Source organism: Cyprinodon variegatus, unplaced genomic scaffold (assembly GCF_000732505.1).
Source record: "Cyprinodon variegatus isolate N-32 unplaced genomic scaffold, C_variegatus-1.0 Scaffold21, whole genome shotgun sequence".
Taxonomy (NCBI): Eukaryota; Metazoa; Chordata; class Actinopteri; order Cyprinodontiformes; family Cyprinodontidae; genus Cyprinodon; species Cyprinodon variegatus.
This window is the reverse complement of record NW_015150474.1, coordinates 1,189,584-1,205,794: the sequence shown is the minus strand read 5'-3', so window position 1 is coordinate 1,205,794 and position 16,211 is coordinate 1,189,584. Positions and strand designations below refer to the sequence as shown.

The 16,211-nt window shown below is 40.1% G+C and overlaps 2 protein-coding genes across 3 annotated transcripts in view; both read left to right on the top strand.

The window, feature by feature from the left end:
• diexf (digestive organ expansion factor homolog (zebrafish)) overlaps positions 1–7,250 on the top strand; it is an 8,004-nt gene extending 754 nt beyond the window's left edge. The window contains exons 2-12 of the mRNA XM_015390008.1: positions 333–372; positions 478–667; positions 813–1,040; positions 1,154–1,242; positions 2,837–3,247; positions 4,338–4,554; positions 4,636–4,838; positions 4,935–5,117; positions 6,014–6,123; positions 6,203–6,448; positions 6,521–7,250. Of these exons, the coding sequence (XP_015245494.1) occupies positions 333–372; positions 478–667; positions 813–1,040; positions 1,154–1,242; positions 2,837–3,247; positions 4,338–4,554; positions 4,636–4,838; positions 4,935–5,117; positions 6,014–6,123; positions 6,203–6,448; positions 6,521–6,773 (2,170 nt within the window). The 3' untranslated portion in view covers positions 6,774–7,250. The remainder of the gene's footprint in view (positions 1–332; positions 373–477; positions 668–812; positions 1,041–1,153; positions 1,243–2,836; positions 3,248–4,337; positions 4,555–4,635; positions 4,839–4,934; positions 5,118–6,013; positions 6,124–6,202; positions 6,449–6,520) is intronic.
• Positions 7,251–9,883: 2,633 nt separating this feature from the next.
• The window catches only part of LOC107094974 (b(0,+)-type amino acid transporter 1-like), a 10,304-nt gene continuing 3,976 nt past the window's right edge, over positions 9,884–16,211 (top strand). The window contains exon 1 of one of the 2 annotated variants that reach the window (XM_015390923.1): positions 9,884–10,585. In XM_015390923.1, coding sequence (XP_015246409.1) covers positions 9,884–10,585 — 702 coding nt within the window. Of the gene's footprint in view, positions 10,586–13,559; positions 14,277–16,211 lie in introns of those variants that run through there. The other variant, XM_015390915.1, reaches the window with a different exon arrangement.

Sequence of the window (16,211 nt, the reverse complement as noted above, 5' to 3'; positions counted from 1 at the left end):
TGTATTCAATGTCCTATGGTCTAAATGTCATGTCCATTAATCTGTAGATGTATCCATCTTTTAGTCCTTTCACCCATTTATTTCTGTCTATCACCTCATGTCTTTGGTCTTTAAACTATATAAGCAATGATCAATTATAACAAATGCAAAAGAAAACAATGTGTTGGTGAGATAATCTCTAAGGGGTCTGTTATGTCTCAGATCGCAGGTAAGGTCAGTATTCTTCAGTTAAATCTCCATCTGTGTATATATCCGTTTGTCCATAAGTCTGTGCATCAGGTGCTATAAGATCTGGTAACATACTGCTTGATTTACTGTTTGCTTCTCCTTAGTGTGAATGAAAGACCTGAAAGGACCCAGATTGTGGACCTGGTGAGTGTGTGGAGAGATGCTCTGTTTGGAGATGGTTTTCATAAAAGCGTAACCATCTTTGCCTCCTCGTTGTTTTGTTTTAATTGTTCCCTTTGTTTGGTGCAGCCATCAAGCCCAGAACAGTCCGACTCAGAACCTGACATCAGGGATGGAGAAGAAGAGGAAGAACCAGAGCAACAAACGGCCTATCAGAAGCTCCTTTCAACCCTTGGTGAACCCACCGCCAATCGCCAGAACCAAGAGGATGAAAGCAGTGATGAAGAGGAGGAGGAGGAGCTACTCTTTGAAAGCGATGGTTGTTTCTTTGTTTTGTTTTTTATATCAAGCCACACATTTATCCTTTAGACAACTTTATTTAAGTGCCACTTAGGTATGCTGCATTTTATACACATATTTTACAACTGTTGGCAGTTGACTAAATTGGAGTTTCAAATTTTCAGAAGAGGGCAGCAATGAAGCTGAGGACGAAGGAGAACATGGAGAAGAGGAGGCGGCGGGAGATAAAGAGGAGGGGGCTGATGGAGAGGAGCAGGCTGCTGAGCAGGAGGAGGTGGCAGGAGATAAAGAGTTTGTAGACAAGGAGCATGAATCTGCATTCTGTCTGGAGACAAACTTCATGGAAAAAGGAGAAACTGATGAAAACTCTGCACAACTGAAGACCAGTAAAGGTGAAATCAGAGGAAATTCTTCATTGATTTCTATAAAAATTGAAACATTTAGGTTTTGTATTGGTCTGTATGAGATCTGACTTTTTGTTTTTAATTCTTTTTTTTTTTTACAGACATGTTTTTAGACCACCTGGAAACAGAGCTTACTGAAGAGGATGTGTGTAAAATCACCTCTGGCTGCAAATCCAAATCTCAGATCACGGTATAAACATAACCGCCCGGTTAGAAAATTAGCATTTATATTTTAAAAAAAAACCTTAAATGTATTAATACAATTTGGCGTTTTTTTCCCATTTTCTAACTCAACCAACATGAAGTAGAGCTCAACTGTGAAATGAAAACCCTGCATAATCTTCAGTGTTTTTTAGCCTCTCAAGGACTTTGACTGTTCTGATCAAAACTAAATGTTTCCAAACCTTTGGTTCAGATCAAATTTTAATATAACAACATACAAAAAGGTGAAACAAGAACTTTCGTTTCTGAAGTTCTCCAAACCCGACCTCAAAATCCATTCTGGTTGACACACATTTCAAATGTTAACCATAGTTATAAACAGTTTATTTACTTTTCTGTTTGTTTGTATCTTGGTCACTTAGAGTAGAATTTCCTTAAAATCAGAGCTTCACCTACTTGTACCATAAACATGAAGTTTAATTTGATAAAATGACCTAAAAGGCTAACAGAACATCTTCCTGATTCATCCTCATCAGGTTGGTTTCTTCCGGAAGACTTAAAAGTCTCTGTCCTCTTCTTCTCGGTGCTCATCATGCTCCTTCCGTTTGGCTGTTTTGTTCTTACATCACATATTAGCTTACGTTAAAAAAAATCCTTTAGACAACTGCCACCAGAGGCTCCACTGGTCCTTATATCTCAGTGTGAGCTCTTAACTATCTAATTCAGACATGCCAAAAGTCGTCCCTAAAAGCTGATTTCCTGCAGGTTTTAGACGTTTCTCTGCTTTTTCATTGATGGTTGACTAACAGGCTGTTGCTGAACAGCAATCATCATAATCAGCTGTTCTAAAGCAGGAAAACCTCTAAAACCTGCAGGACAGCAGCCCTCGAGGACCAATTTCGGGCATGCCTGATGGAAAGTGAACCTTTAATAGGTTTCCTGCCAGGGTCACAGTGTATTTAGTTTATCCATCAACTCTTAGCAGCTCTTACCAACCATGTAGAGGAAACCCATAATGTAACCAAGACCAGAACTAAGCAATGGTGGATGCAGCAGTTAGCTTCTATGCTTCGAGGCCTTGGAACCATGCATCCATTTTCCATCACGCTTATCCCAAGCAGGATTGCAAGGGTTGCTGGTGCCCATTTCCAGCTGCTCTTAAAACCTACGATCTGCAGAAACTGTTCCTTCTGGCTCTGTTTAGGTGTATGAGCAGGTTTAGGCAGGTTGATGTTGCCTTTATCCATTATTAACACTGTTAATAAATGCTCTGTTATATGTTCAGATCTTAGGACATTGCTTTATGACCATCTTTATTTGTGACTTTTCTGTTGCCTTCTGAGTCTTTCTCAGAACAGCTGGAATTTATTTAAGGGTAGCATTGTAAATAAGAACTGCATACTACAGATTTTTATTAGTTAAAACGCTGTTATGTACTCATTATTTGTAGCTCTATCACATAAACTCCCTTTAAAAGATGTTGTTTGCAACTGAGGGAAGCGGGTATAAAAGCAAACTAAGCCTGATAGAATTTTTTGCTTAAAGTTTAAACTGTTTGTATATTTTACTAAGCTTATCTGCATTGTGTGTAAACGTTCTCTGCTCTTTTTCTTGTTTCATAGTGGCCAAAATTGGGAAATCTTTTGTGCACCAATCCTGTTGAGCGATTCGGCCCCATCGGTCCCCATAAAGACACAAACCTAAGTGATTTCCATAAGCTTTTGGAGAGCAGCTGGAAGGGTCTGAACCAGTCAGTCAACCCTAAAGGACAGGCTGAGGAGATCAGCCCTCTGCAGCTGGAGCTGCTGGCCCTCATGATGTCTTATAAGGACCTGTACCACCCAGATATATGCCCTGTAAAGCAGGGTCCATATGTATGCAGTGCTTACTGCCTCCATGTGCTCAACCACGTCCTGAAGGCTAACTCCAGAGTGCTGGCCCATAACAGTCAGCTGAGAGAGCGGAAGACACAGACTAAACCTGGAGCTGAGCCACAAGACGAACCCAGAGACCAGGGACTGACCAGGCCAAAGGTAAACAACCAAACACATGAGGTTTATTTAGCTGCCCATAGCTAATGCTTAGCATCTTACTAATAAGACTTGTTTCCTTAAACATTTGCACGCGATGTTTGTTTAGTTTTTTTGTTTTTTTACACCATCTTCCTACCTACGAGACAAATTGTCCGCATTTTTGTATGACTCGAACTGAATCAGGGATAGCCGAAGTCTCTGAAGCTGAAGTCTCACAAGCTCCTTGCTCGTCAGCCAATAACGCACCGAGTAGTTATGTTGGAGCCTATTAAGAATTAGATTCGTTTATCTTTTGCAAAATTATTAATGTTAAAGAGCTAAGGTTATGTGAATGGTAGAGCTATTGTTTATTTGTTTATGTATTGGTTTTGCTTTGACCCTCCTCCTTGTCAGTCCGCCTCCTGCTGAAATTAGCAAGTAGAAGCAGCTGATGAGGTGGATCTGATTGTTTGTTTGAAGGAGTAAGGAGTGCAACAGTTTTTTCACACACATCACTTAACTTTATATTTGAATTAAGTAACAAGTTATTCTCTGTATAAAACGTTTTATATTTTTATGTAAACGTTTTACAGTTCAAAAATTTGTTTTATTTTTGTGCATAAAAGCCTAATGAATATATACTTTAGCTAAAAGAGCACACTACACACACACACACACACATATGCATAGATGCTGGTGATGCCAGAAGTTCAAAGCCCCACAGCTCTGAAATTTTCTGCAGTTGTAGTTGACATGATGTAGAACAAATGCAATACAATGAGACATGCCTTTTCTCAAGTCTTTATTACTCATGTTAAAAAAGATCTATTATTTTCGAAAAGAAGAAAAAACAACTTTGAGTCATGTTTGAACCGATGCAGTTAAGGCTGTGTTTTAGTCACACTATTTTCATTTATATTTTCAGAAACTTAAAGGTGTTAGCTTTCAAATTATGTAACACACATGTAATTTAGGCTTACAGTTCCTCGGTTATTTCCTTTTCCATTTGGGTATGCAAAAATAGCGAGGATTACCCCAAATTAGGTCGGTTTTAAGAGGTTAACACAGAAAACCTGCAGGATTTGTAAGGATTGCTATTACTGTGTGCCAGGTTCTGATTCTGGTTCCCATTCGGGGACGCGCTCTACAAGTGGTCCACACTCTGGTCAGCCTGCTGGAGACCAAAGGCAAGAAGATCATGGTGAGCAACAAGAAGAAGTTCAAGGAGGAGTTTGGAGAGGCAGAGGAGGAGAAACCAGCGAACCTGCTCAGACCTGATGATTACCACGCCATCTTCTCAGGGAACGTGGACGATCACTTCAGGATAGGTACGTTATTAAAATGGTGGGGGGAGGGCTGTATATGAAAGCATTCACCCCTTATCTGATTGCTTCTACCCTCCTTGCCAGGTGTGTCTATAGTGAGGGGCAATGTGCGTCTGTACGCCCCCTTCTACTCCTCAGACATCATCATTGCGTCTCCGCTTGGCCTTCGAATGGTGCTGGGGGCCGAAGGGGAGAGTAAGAGGGACTATGACTTCCTGTCGTCCATCGAGCTGCTGGTCCTGGATCAGACTGATGTCTTCCTCATGCAGAACTGGGAGCATGTGTTGGTAGGAGGATTTCAGCTTAACTCAAGATGTGGTCCATTTGCATAACTATATGTAGAATAGGTTTAAGGTTTTTTTTTTCCTGCCCTTCTCTACCAGCATGTGATGAAACACATGAACCTGCAGCCGCTGGACTCCCATGGAGTGGACTTTTCCAGAGTGAGGATGTGGAACCTGAACAACTGGGCTAGACACTACAGACAGACGCTGGTGTTCAGCTCCATCCAGGATCCACAGATAAACAACATCCTCACTAAACACTGTGCCAACTACAGAGGACAGGTCAGGCCTTACAGATACGTACTGCTCTCTGCATTTAAAAGAGGATTTGACAATTATTGGAAAGATAAATTCAGTAACATCCAGGTGTTTCCATTTAGATAAATACATTATTAATTTGTTGCAGAAAGGTGGCAATTTTTAAATTCATTCATTACAAAAAATGTTTTTTCAATTTTAGTTATTGGTGTTTAAATGATTGATGTGACACCGCCTGTCATTCAGTCCAGTAGGCTCGTCAACTGTCCAATCAGCGATTGCAGAAGGTTTCTTGGAATAAGTGTATACGCCTTTAATTTGAGCAAAAAATCAGATCTGGCAATGGAATGAGTAGATTTTCCTCTTTAAAATAAGATAGTTAGATATTATGCACCTAAAATAAGATAATAGTTGTATATTTTTTCCAGTTTAAAATGCAAATAATTTAATTGTATTTGTAAATAACTTACTGACTTGCTTAAATTATGGGGAAATACTTATTGAGGCAAAGATTACTGACTTGATTTCAGTTTATTTATCTGGAATTTGCAATACAAAGGCATAGCAGATATGTGAATTTGCATCTAATAGCTAAATGCTCTCCATGGGGGAACAGGATATGAATTCATATGTAGGTTACCTACAGAGGGTAGAAGGTGGAGCGCTATTTATTTTATTTAGAAAGATAAAAGGGGAGGCGGGGGGCTTGTTTCTCTTAGGTAATGCCAAATGTGTGGTAATAAACTGTCTAAGGCATTGTGCTGGCACATGGCGCAAATGGTAATACACAGGATTTTACACATGATTAAAAAAATGCTTCAGATTCTCAGACTCACTTGCCTTTTTTTACTGCAAAAGGCGTTCAACTCGACAAGCGTAGAGGAGCTTTTTCAACAGAAGCTTTCATTTTTCTGATACAGGTTACCATAAAAAATATGCCAAAAACAGGCTCCATCTGCCAGGTGTTGGTTCAGCTGCCTCATGTTTTCCAAATGTTTTCATCTGAAAGCTTCATGGATCAAGATGCAAGGTATGCAGTCTATTGTTTAAGCTCTGGAGACTCCCCTTTCCTAGGACTACCCCTCACTATATTCTTCTTCTCCTTGAAGGTTTCAGTTCTTCATTGATAAAGTGCTGCCTCAGTACAGGGACTCTGTCATGTCCCACACTTTGATTTACATCCCATCCTACTTTGACTATGTCCGCCTGCGAAACCACATGAAGAAAGAGGAGATCAACTTTACCTCCGTCTGCGAGTATTCCAGCAAATCGGAGGTTTCTCGAGCCAGGCATTTTTTCCTGAAAGGTGAAAAGCAGTTCCTGCTTTTCACTGAGCGCTTCCACTTCTACAAGCGGTCAGTTTGTTGTTTGTTTGTGTATTTATTCTTCCTGCAACAATCTGCTCATGTCATCCTTGCTTTGTTCAGGTATACCATCAAGGGCATCAAGAACCTGATCTTTTATGGACTCCCCACCTTCCCTCACTTCTACAGCGAAGTGTGCAACATGCTGGCAGCAGGAGGTCAGGGGGAGGAGGCCAGCTGGACATGCACTGCCCTCTACTCCCGCTACGATGCTCATAAGCTAGCTGCCATCTCCGGAGCCCAGCGAGCCGGACAGATGCTGCACTCCAACAAAAACGTTCACCTTTTTATCACTGGAGCCGAGGACAAAGTCTGAACAGATAGCAGTGCATTAAATGTGCTTATTAAACTGTAATTTTAGTTAAACATTGTGACTCGTTAACCTCTGATAGCAAGTATTTATTGTTTTATTGGATTTGTTGATGTGTTGCTGAAGGGACCATTAAAACATATGTTCTAAAAACATAATCATCATAGCAGTTATGATCTGTTGATTGAAAAGGAAAATGTTTTCCTTATTTGTTCTTTGAAGGGCTTTGATTCAGCAATACCAGAGCTAATTAAATAGTTTTATGAATTAGATATGTGAGAAGTGTCTGAGAATATGGAAGCCTGTTTTTGCCAATAAAGAAAAAAACAGGATTTTGTAATTTCCAAATTCAAATTTAAAGATGGTGAATAAGCTGGTTCAACTAGAGATAAAATTATTCTGATATGCCTCACATAAAGCATCTTGTAATATATTTTATACAGAAATGCATTTCATTAAACCATGAATATTTGAATCAAATAATTTTGTCCAATTTAAATTAAAAAAAAAATCTGTCCTGGTTGTAAGGGCAGGTTTAAGATCTTGGTTGTATAAATAGGATCAATTATTTAAAGTTCTAAAAGACAAAATGAATCTCAGGAAAAGTAAAATAAATTTGTACGTTATATACATGTTTTAAAAGAGTAACTTCAGCTACTTTCCTATAGTTTTTGGAAACTTTGATGACCCATTACAGATAAAAAAATGTAATTAATCCTTCTCAGCTTTAAGGAAATAACATGTAAGCTATTCAAAGAAAAAATAAATCATTAAAAGTAACTAAATTATTTCAGCAAGAACCATGCAGCCTGAAATGTGGAGCAAAAACTAATCTAAATAAGATTTAAAGCTTGTTAGTTTATATAAATATATTCTGTGTACTAGACATGCTGCTCATAAGATCCTGAAAAGTGTTATGTTAAAAACACCCCTTTTGCTCAAGTCTGATGTAAGTTCTTAGAAGAAATGGCCCTCAGATTTTCTGAGCGAGGTTTGTTTAGGAGAGAACTTTCCTGAACAATATTGTTAAAGAAACCTTTTAGAAAAGCCAGCAATCAGAGCAGGAAAGTGCTTTGTTGGATCAAGGAATATCAAAGTTCTGGTATGGGGTTAAAATTCAATAAAAAAATAAACTGAACTTTCCAGAGATAATCTTTTGCCTTATTAGAAATGTTATTTAATGCTTCTCAATACTTCAATCCCTGTTAAGAATGATATTTTATTAGCATCTGCCTGGTAGCATACATACCATATATACGCAGCTCAACAAATAAAGGGAATATGTAAACAGCACAATAACTTTAATCAAACTTCTGTGAAATCAAACTGTCTACTTAGGAATCAACACTGATTAACAATTTCACATGCTGTTGTGGGAAATTTAACAGGTGGTACTTTTCCGCAATTAGAAAGATACACTTAGTAAACGATTGGTTCTACAGGTGGGGACCACAGACCACCTCTTAGTACCCAAGCTTTCTAGCTGATGTTTTTATCTCTTTTGAATGTTGGTGGTGCTTTCACAGTCATTCAGCATGAGTTGTGCCCTACAACCCACACAAGTGGCTCGGGTAGTGCAGCTCATCCAAGCACATCAATGCAAGCTGTGGTAAGAAGGTTTGCCATTTCTGTCATCGCAGTGTCCAGAGGCTGGAGGCTCTACCAGGAGACAGGTCAGTACACCAGGAGATGTAGTGGACGGCAACAACCCAGCAGCACGAAAGCTTCCTCCACCTTTGTGCAAGGAAGAACAGTAGGAACACTGCCAGAGCCCTGAAAAATCACCTCTAGGAGGCCAGAAATGTGCATGCGTACTCCATGAGGATGGTGTGAGGGCCCAATGTCCACAGATGGGGGTTGTGCTCACAGTCCAACACAGTGCAGGATGCTTGGCATTTGCCACAGAACACTTGGAGAGCGACCTGCTGGCTGCAACATCCTTCAGCATGACTGGTTTGGTAGTGGGACACTAATGGTGTCGGATGGCATTTTTTGGCTCGCCAGAGGTAGCGTGACTGCAATTACCGGTAAGTACCGAGATGAGATCCTCAGACCACTTGCAAGACCATATGCTGGTTCCGTTGGCCCTGGGTTGCTGCAAATGCAGGACAATGCTAGACCTCATGTGGCTAGCGTGTGTTCACAGTTCCTGCAAGATGAAGGCACTGAAGCTATGGACTGGCCCACCCGTTCCCCAGACCTAAATCCCATTGTGAACATCTGGGACATCATGTCTGGATCCATCCACTGAAGTCACATTGCACCACAGTCTGTCCAGCAGTAAAGCGAATGCTTTAGTCCAGGTCTGGGAGGAGATGCCTGACGAGACCATGCACCTCCTCATCAGGAGCATGCCCAGGCGTTGGAGAGAGGTCATACAGGCACATTGAAGCCACACGCACAATACTGAGCCTTGTTTTGACCTGTTTTAAGGACATTACATCAAAGTTGAATCAGCCTGTAGTGTTTTTCCACTTTAGTTTTGTGTGATTTTTGTGGGATTCTGTTGTCAGCACACTCAACAATGTACAGAAAAAAGTATTCAATGAGAAAATTTCATTGTTTCAGATCTAGGATGTGTTGTCTGAGTGTTACCTTTGTTTGTTTGAGTAGCTAACATTATTTCTGTTTGAATAAAACTGTCATTATTAAAAGTAACCTGTGAAATCCAGATTAGTAGTTTTACTACCAGAAAAAGTAGGGTTTATATTACTATTTAAGCCTTGGGGGAATATTTAATACAAAGTTGTTGTTTTTTTAATTGAATTTAATAGTTTTGTTTCATTAATTTCCTCTTTTTCCTAATGGCTCTCCATAGATAACCAAATATGAGTGCTTTGATCACCTCTGTAAAGGAAGAGACTGAGTTCCTAAAGCAGTAGTTATCACGTGTAATAAAATACACACAATAAAAGGCTATAACCATCACTTCTTGCAGTGATCCTTTCAGAAACGATAAGGTGTTAGGTAAGACGTCACCTGTTAACACGTCGGATGAACCCAACATATAATTATTAACTCCATGTGTTGATGCAAGAGTAAGTTAGGTCACAAAATTACAGTTTTCCCACTGCTGCCTGGAGCCGACGCACAGCAGATGGTCTCCAGCTGCCAAGATGATGGAAGAGAAACAACAGAAGCTCAGCTTGAAACGAGAAGTGGGGCTGATAGGAGCCGTGTCGCTGATTGCAGGGACGATGATTGGATCTGGGATCTTCATGTCCCCGCAGACGGTTATCTCCTCTATTGGCAGCACAGGAGCCAGCCTGGTGGTGTGGGCCAGCTGTGGCGTACTGGTGATACTGGTGTCTTTCTGCTATGCTGAACTAGGTACCGTTATACAGGAGTCAGGAGGAGAGTACATCTATATTCTGAGGACATCAGGTCCAGTCATGGCCTTCATGTTGGCCTTCAGCTCTATCATATTTGTGAGACCTGCAGGTGTCGCAGGCATCTCTCTCAGCTTTGCTCAGTATGTTGTGGCTCCTTTCTACCCAGAATGCACTCCACCAGTGCTGATAGTAAAATTTGTGGCTGCAGCTGCAATCATAGTTTTAGCCATTGTAAACTGTATGAATGTACGCTTTTCGATGATAGTGCAGGTGTTTTTTATGGTGGCTAAGGTTGTGGCCTTGGTTGTCATCATTGTCGGAGGGGTGGTTCTGCTTGCCAAAGGAAACACGGAAAACTTTGAGGACTCCTTTAAAAACTCCAACGTGGGCATCAATCCAATTGGGATTGCTCTCTACCAGGGACTGTGGTCCTATGATGGCTGGAACAATCTGAACTATGTGACGGAGGAGCTCAAACGTCCAGAGGTAAGGGGAAGTTAAAGGCCAACCCACAAGCATCAGTTGCCATTTTCACTCATGTGTGCATGACTCAACAGTTTCCTCTGCTCAAGGCAATACCGTAAGTCTCAGCGGTTGCTGTGTTTACTCTAACCCAGTCTTTAAATTGTTGTTGGAGTTTACAGAAATTTCCTCCGATTTCCTTTTCATTTTTGGCTGCTGTGTTGGGAATCATTGTCCTGATCAACTTAAAGGGACAATTTGTGTTTAAGCTGTAATATAAGTTAAGGAAATATCCAAGAAAATATTTGCAACACATGCTGCTTTAAAGCCTATACTCATTACAGGACCTATGAAATGACTCATCTATTGCAGAATTTTCAGTGATTGCTAGGTCCCCAGGGGCCCTCACCGCACACATACATACTATATATATAGATATATNTATATATATATATATATATATATATATATATATATATATATATATATATATATATATATATATATATAAAATCCATATCCTAACATTCATGTAAAATCTGTATATAGGTTCCATATTTATTTATTTTATAGTGTCTTACAATTACTCTCTGTTTAAATATACCATCTATAGTCAATACAGACATAGTCTATGGGTTAGTGCAAATCATGTGCACATGTACATAAATATCTATATCCTGTATAGCACTTCTGGATAGATGCAAACTACATTCCGTTGCTTTGTACCTGTGAAAATGTAATGACAATAAAGTTGAATTCTATTCTAATCTAATTCTATTCTAAATAAGATTTTATTCTTAGAGAAGATACAAAAAAGATAAATCTCTCCAAACAAGAGAGAGATATTTTTTTCCTGTTTTTTGTTTTAGCAATTTCTCTGAAAAAAGTCTGACCTTAGGGTCAATTTTCAGGGTAGTTCATTCTTGAGAAGTTAGTCAGTTAACCTATAATTTAAGCTTTTTTTTTTTTCACAATATAATGGATGATTGGCAGCAATCACTGTGTCTTAAAGGTTGCTGAGTGTCCTATTTGGTGTTGTGTTCACACATAGTCCCATGCTCTAAGCAGGTGTTGTCACACCTTCTTATCGTCTAAGAAATAAATGTTTTTATCAGCCCCTAGCTACACATTTCTGCAGCCAAGTCCTGCCTTTCACTTTCAGCATGCTATCACAGACAGGCTTTTTCATGTTCATTCTATATTTGCCATCTGTTTTAACATTTTTTTGCTTTCTGAACTTTGACTTTAACAAATATATTTTTTTTTCTCACAAGGCTGTGCATGCTGCAGGCACTTAGTGCTAGTGTATCAGTGGTTTACATGTAAATGAGCAATAAAACCAGCTCAAGCCAATTTGACAGTTTGGAGCGCTGACAAGAGTTACATTAAATTTGACCCTACTTTGTCATATTTTATTGGGTTGCTACGACAAGCATAGTCAAAGGACTAAATGTTTCATTAGTTTATCTCTGTAAATTCCAACTTTAAAACATTCAAATGAATAAGGCTGTTCAAAAATACAGTTACAGCCTGTTGCTTAGTTTAACATTACCTAATGGTTCACTTTAAACCTCCAACATGATCTGGGATCGTTTAGTGTAAATTCCTCTCAGCAAGCAGTAACATCACCTGCGATGGAGGAAGGATTGAGTCTGAAGAGAGAAGTTGGAATAATAGGAGCTGTGTCTTTCATTGCTGGGACTATGATAGGATCTGGGATCTTTGTTTCTCCCCAGTATGTCCTGCTGGCAATCGGCAGCACTGGGGCCAGCTTCATCATCTGGGCCTGCTGTGGACTGACAGCCATGCTGGGTGGACTATGTTATGCTGAACTGGGGACAATCATACCAGAGTCTGGAGGGGAGTACATCTACATGCTACGGACTACGAGGAGAGTCATTGCCTTCATGTTTGCCTTCAGCTTCATCAGTGTCATGATGCCCGCCAGCGCCACAGGGATCGCCCTGAGCTTTGCCGAATATGCTGTGGCCCCCTTTTATGGCGGAGGGGCCCCTCCACAGCTGCTCCTCAAATGCGTGGCTGCGGTAGCGATCCTGGCCTTGGCTCTGGTCAACTGTCTGAACGTCCGCTTGTCCACTGGCATCCAGGTGGTTACTATGGCCATTAAAGGGCTGACGCTGGGGGGGATCATACTGGGAGGAGTCGTGATGCTTGTTCAGGGCCACACTGCAAACTTTCAAGGCTCTTTCGATGGAACAAACGTCGGTGTGAATGACATTGGCATCGCCTTCTATCAGGGCCTGTGGTCTTATGACGGCTGGAATACTTTGAATTATTTGACCGAGGAGCTCAAACAACCAGAAGTAAGACTGATGAGGTTTTCGGTCCCTTGGTAACAGTTCAACAATTCTATCTCTCATCTTATAATGTCTGATTGAATTCTGGATGTTCTTTCAAACTTTTTTATTGGACTTTGGCTGCTTTTACTTGTTTTCATCGTAGCTGTTTGTGATGCTGGACTGGAAATGAGAGGCAACAATTAACTCAGGCAAAATCCAAAGGAAAAGCTTTAAAATACTTTTTGACTTACTAAACTATTAGATGAAAGTGAGTGTTATGCTCATGCATATCAGAGGTTGGAGATAAATATGCGTACATGTTATGGGCTATAGGGAAAATTCCATTATTTTTTGTTTGTTTCCTTCTTTATCAACGTCAGCCCAAATATTTTACCATACAGATGTCCTATGTAAAGATTTCAGAAAACCTAGAACTGATGATAAAAAAATTCAAGAATGTCTTGATAACAAGAGACTTTTTTGTTGATACGTAAGGTTAAAGTTGGTGTATATACAATAATCTACAGAGCTTATATAATGAGTTTACGATCCCCTGATGGATGTTAAAACCTTTACAACCAGGCTTATAGCCAGCGTTCCTCGTGCCCTCTGACCAGTCATTGGTTTCTCTCTGAAAGTGTCTGCAGACTTCTTAAAGCTTTCATAGCGTTTTGGTCCCTTTTTCCTCAGTTTCCACCATGGCAAATAAAAAAGCAGAAGGCCTTAAAATGAAGCGTGTGATTGGACTGGATGGAGGCATAGCTCTTGTCTCTGGAACCATGATCGGTTCTGGGATTTTCATGTCCCCACAGTTTGTTTTGGCCTACGTTGGAAGCCCTGGAGCGAGTCTGGTGATCTGGGCCCTCTGTGGAGCAGTGGTTCTGCTTGCTGCGCTCTCCTACACTGAACTTGGGACCATCCTTCCTGAATCTGGAGGGGAGTTCGTCTACATCCTGAGGATATATGGGTCATGCCCCGCTTTCTTTGCAGCTGTCACTTTTATCCTGCTGGTGAAACCTTTCAGCATCGCTGCCATGGCCATCAGCATAGCAGAGTATAGCATGGCACCATTTTACCCCGGCTGCCAGCCTCCTCCTCTCGCTTTAAAATGCACCGCAGCTCTCGCCATCCTCGTCGTTTCTTCCTTAAACATCCTGAATTCCCGGATTGCTGTCAGAGTTCAAGTCATCTTCTTAGTGGCCAAAGTTTTAGCACTGACTTTCATTGTAATTGGAGGAATACTGAAGCTCATACAGAGTAGTACCGTGTTTGTGGAAAATTTTAAAGTAGAAAACTCATTTAAAGATACACATTACTCTGTGAGCGCTTTAGGAATGGCTTTCTATCAGGGTCTCTGGTCTTATGCCGGCTGGTACAACCTAAACTATGTCACGGAGGAACTTAAAAGACCAGAGGTGAGACTTTATGTAAGCTTTTGTGTTTCATTAACTTAATGTATTCATTCTGTGGTAAAGCTGAATCTATATCACAACATAAGAATTTTTAGTCTCAAAACCTGTTTGAATTCTTTTCAGTAAGCTATGATCTTTCTGTATATTATGAGGGATTCAAAATGTACTAATTATTGATGTTAAAAAAAAAACTAAAAAAGAAATATACATATTTGGAGCTTGCAAACACTAAAATCAAGAATCAAATGTATTTGTGACTATGAGGCCTCAGGAATCTGACTGATTTTAGACGGAGCTGAGAAGCATCTGTTTTTTTTCCACAGATGGTCATGATCAAGAATCTGCTTGTCCATAAATGTTTGTGTCCTTTATAGTGAATAATCTTATTTTGTTGGCCTAGAACTTCATGATGTGTGATGAATTTATGATTAGTTGAATGTTTGTCAGTGATTTGTTTTGGGGATCCACCTCTTTGTTTCTCCTTGGAAGGACTATTTTAAGTGAAATCTTAAGAGAAGCTGCAACATCTAGCCAAAAAAAAAACTTTTTTAAAAATACAATTTCTTTCTTTTTTAACCGGACAAACTGCTTATAAATACAGGAAAATGTGTAACGTCTCACAAGCACAGATTTTCCGTGATCTCCTCTCCGCCTCGGGAGGTCATACTGGAAAACTTCACTAAGCTGACTTCTGTAAAAAAAAAAAAAAAAGCTGAAGCCCAGTCGTACAAATCAAGGCCTTAATGCCAAAGCAATATTTCTTTTGTACTTAATAAAATCTTTGCTAAGTTCAATCCAAGTCTAGTTTAGTCTCTCTCCATGCTTTGACAGGTTAAATATCACTCAGCAAATCTAATCTTTGTACTTTTAACGATCTTGCTCCATCCTCCGTGTGACAAACCACTGAACATCATGAGTCAGGAGAAACAGCTTTTGCCTCATAGAGGAAAAAAACTGCGGTCAAATCAAATAGATGTAATCAACACAGGTTATCACTGGCAGAGACCCTATCCAGTAATTTAGCAAGAAAATGAGACAATGCTCCTCGGATCCTCAGAGCCCTATAGACTTAAAACCTGGCTGCATCTTTGCTGCATGGAGGCAGGTTGCCTGTGTATATCTCAGATACAGGGAAGCGTTGACACTACATGGAATAGGACCAAAATGTCAGGACCACTATTCTGACCAGCCACAGTATAATAGATAAGAGATCAGACCTATAGTCAGCTTGAATCTCACAGACCCAGCATGATTCTGTCTGGATCTGGGTTTTGCTTCTGTCGAGTCTTGGCACAATCAGGCTCTGTATTATCAGCCTGGTTGTTGTTCCAAGAATGGGAAGTGTTGCTGGCGCCTGCTGTCTGGATAGATCCTCCTTTGGATCATGATGGAGCTGATTGCTGATAAAAACATGAACACTATAGATTGAATAACTTATGTGGGTTAGGCTAACCATGCATTCATATTATGTGGAGAAACATTAAGTCTCACAACTTCATAGTGTTTCCGGATGTTCAGTTGGTCTTTTAGACAATTAATGGAAACAGAATATATCTAGGAAGGGGAAAGATTACCTTAAAGTGAGTCAAACATCCTATCAGTTGCTGGCTGCTGCTCCTCTGACTGTTTAGCTTGCTGGTGTTCTTTGTTTTGTGTATTTGTGGACTTCTTACCATCCCTTTAATAAGTTGATCTTCTATCGTTGGCTGCTCTCAGGTTACAGATGCATCTTCCATATAAATTGCTTCTTCATTGAAAACTCATCAGGACCCGGATACTTTTTGCTCTGCATCACCAACATCTCATGTCATCAGTGACTTTAGACATTTGTTGATGATACTCAGATCCCTGTGCAGATCTGATATTTCCACTATCATATCCTTAGCAGGTGTAAAAAGAGGGTTCATCCCTAAATGCCACTTTAGGCCAAAGACAAAT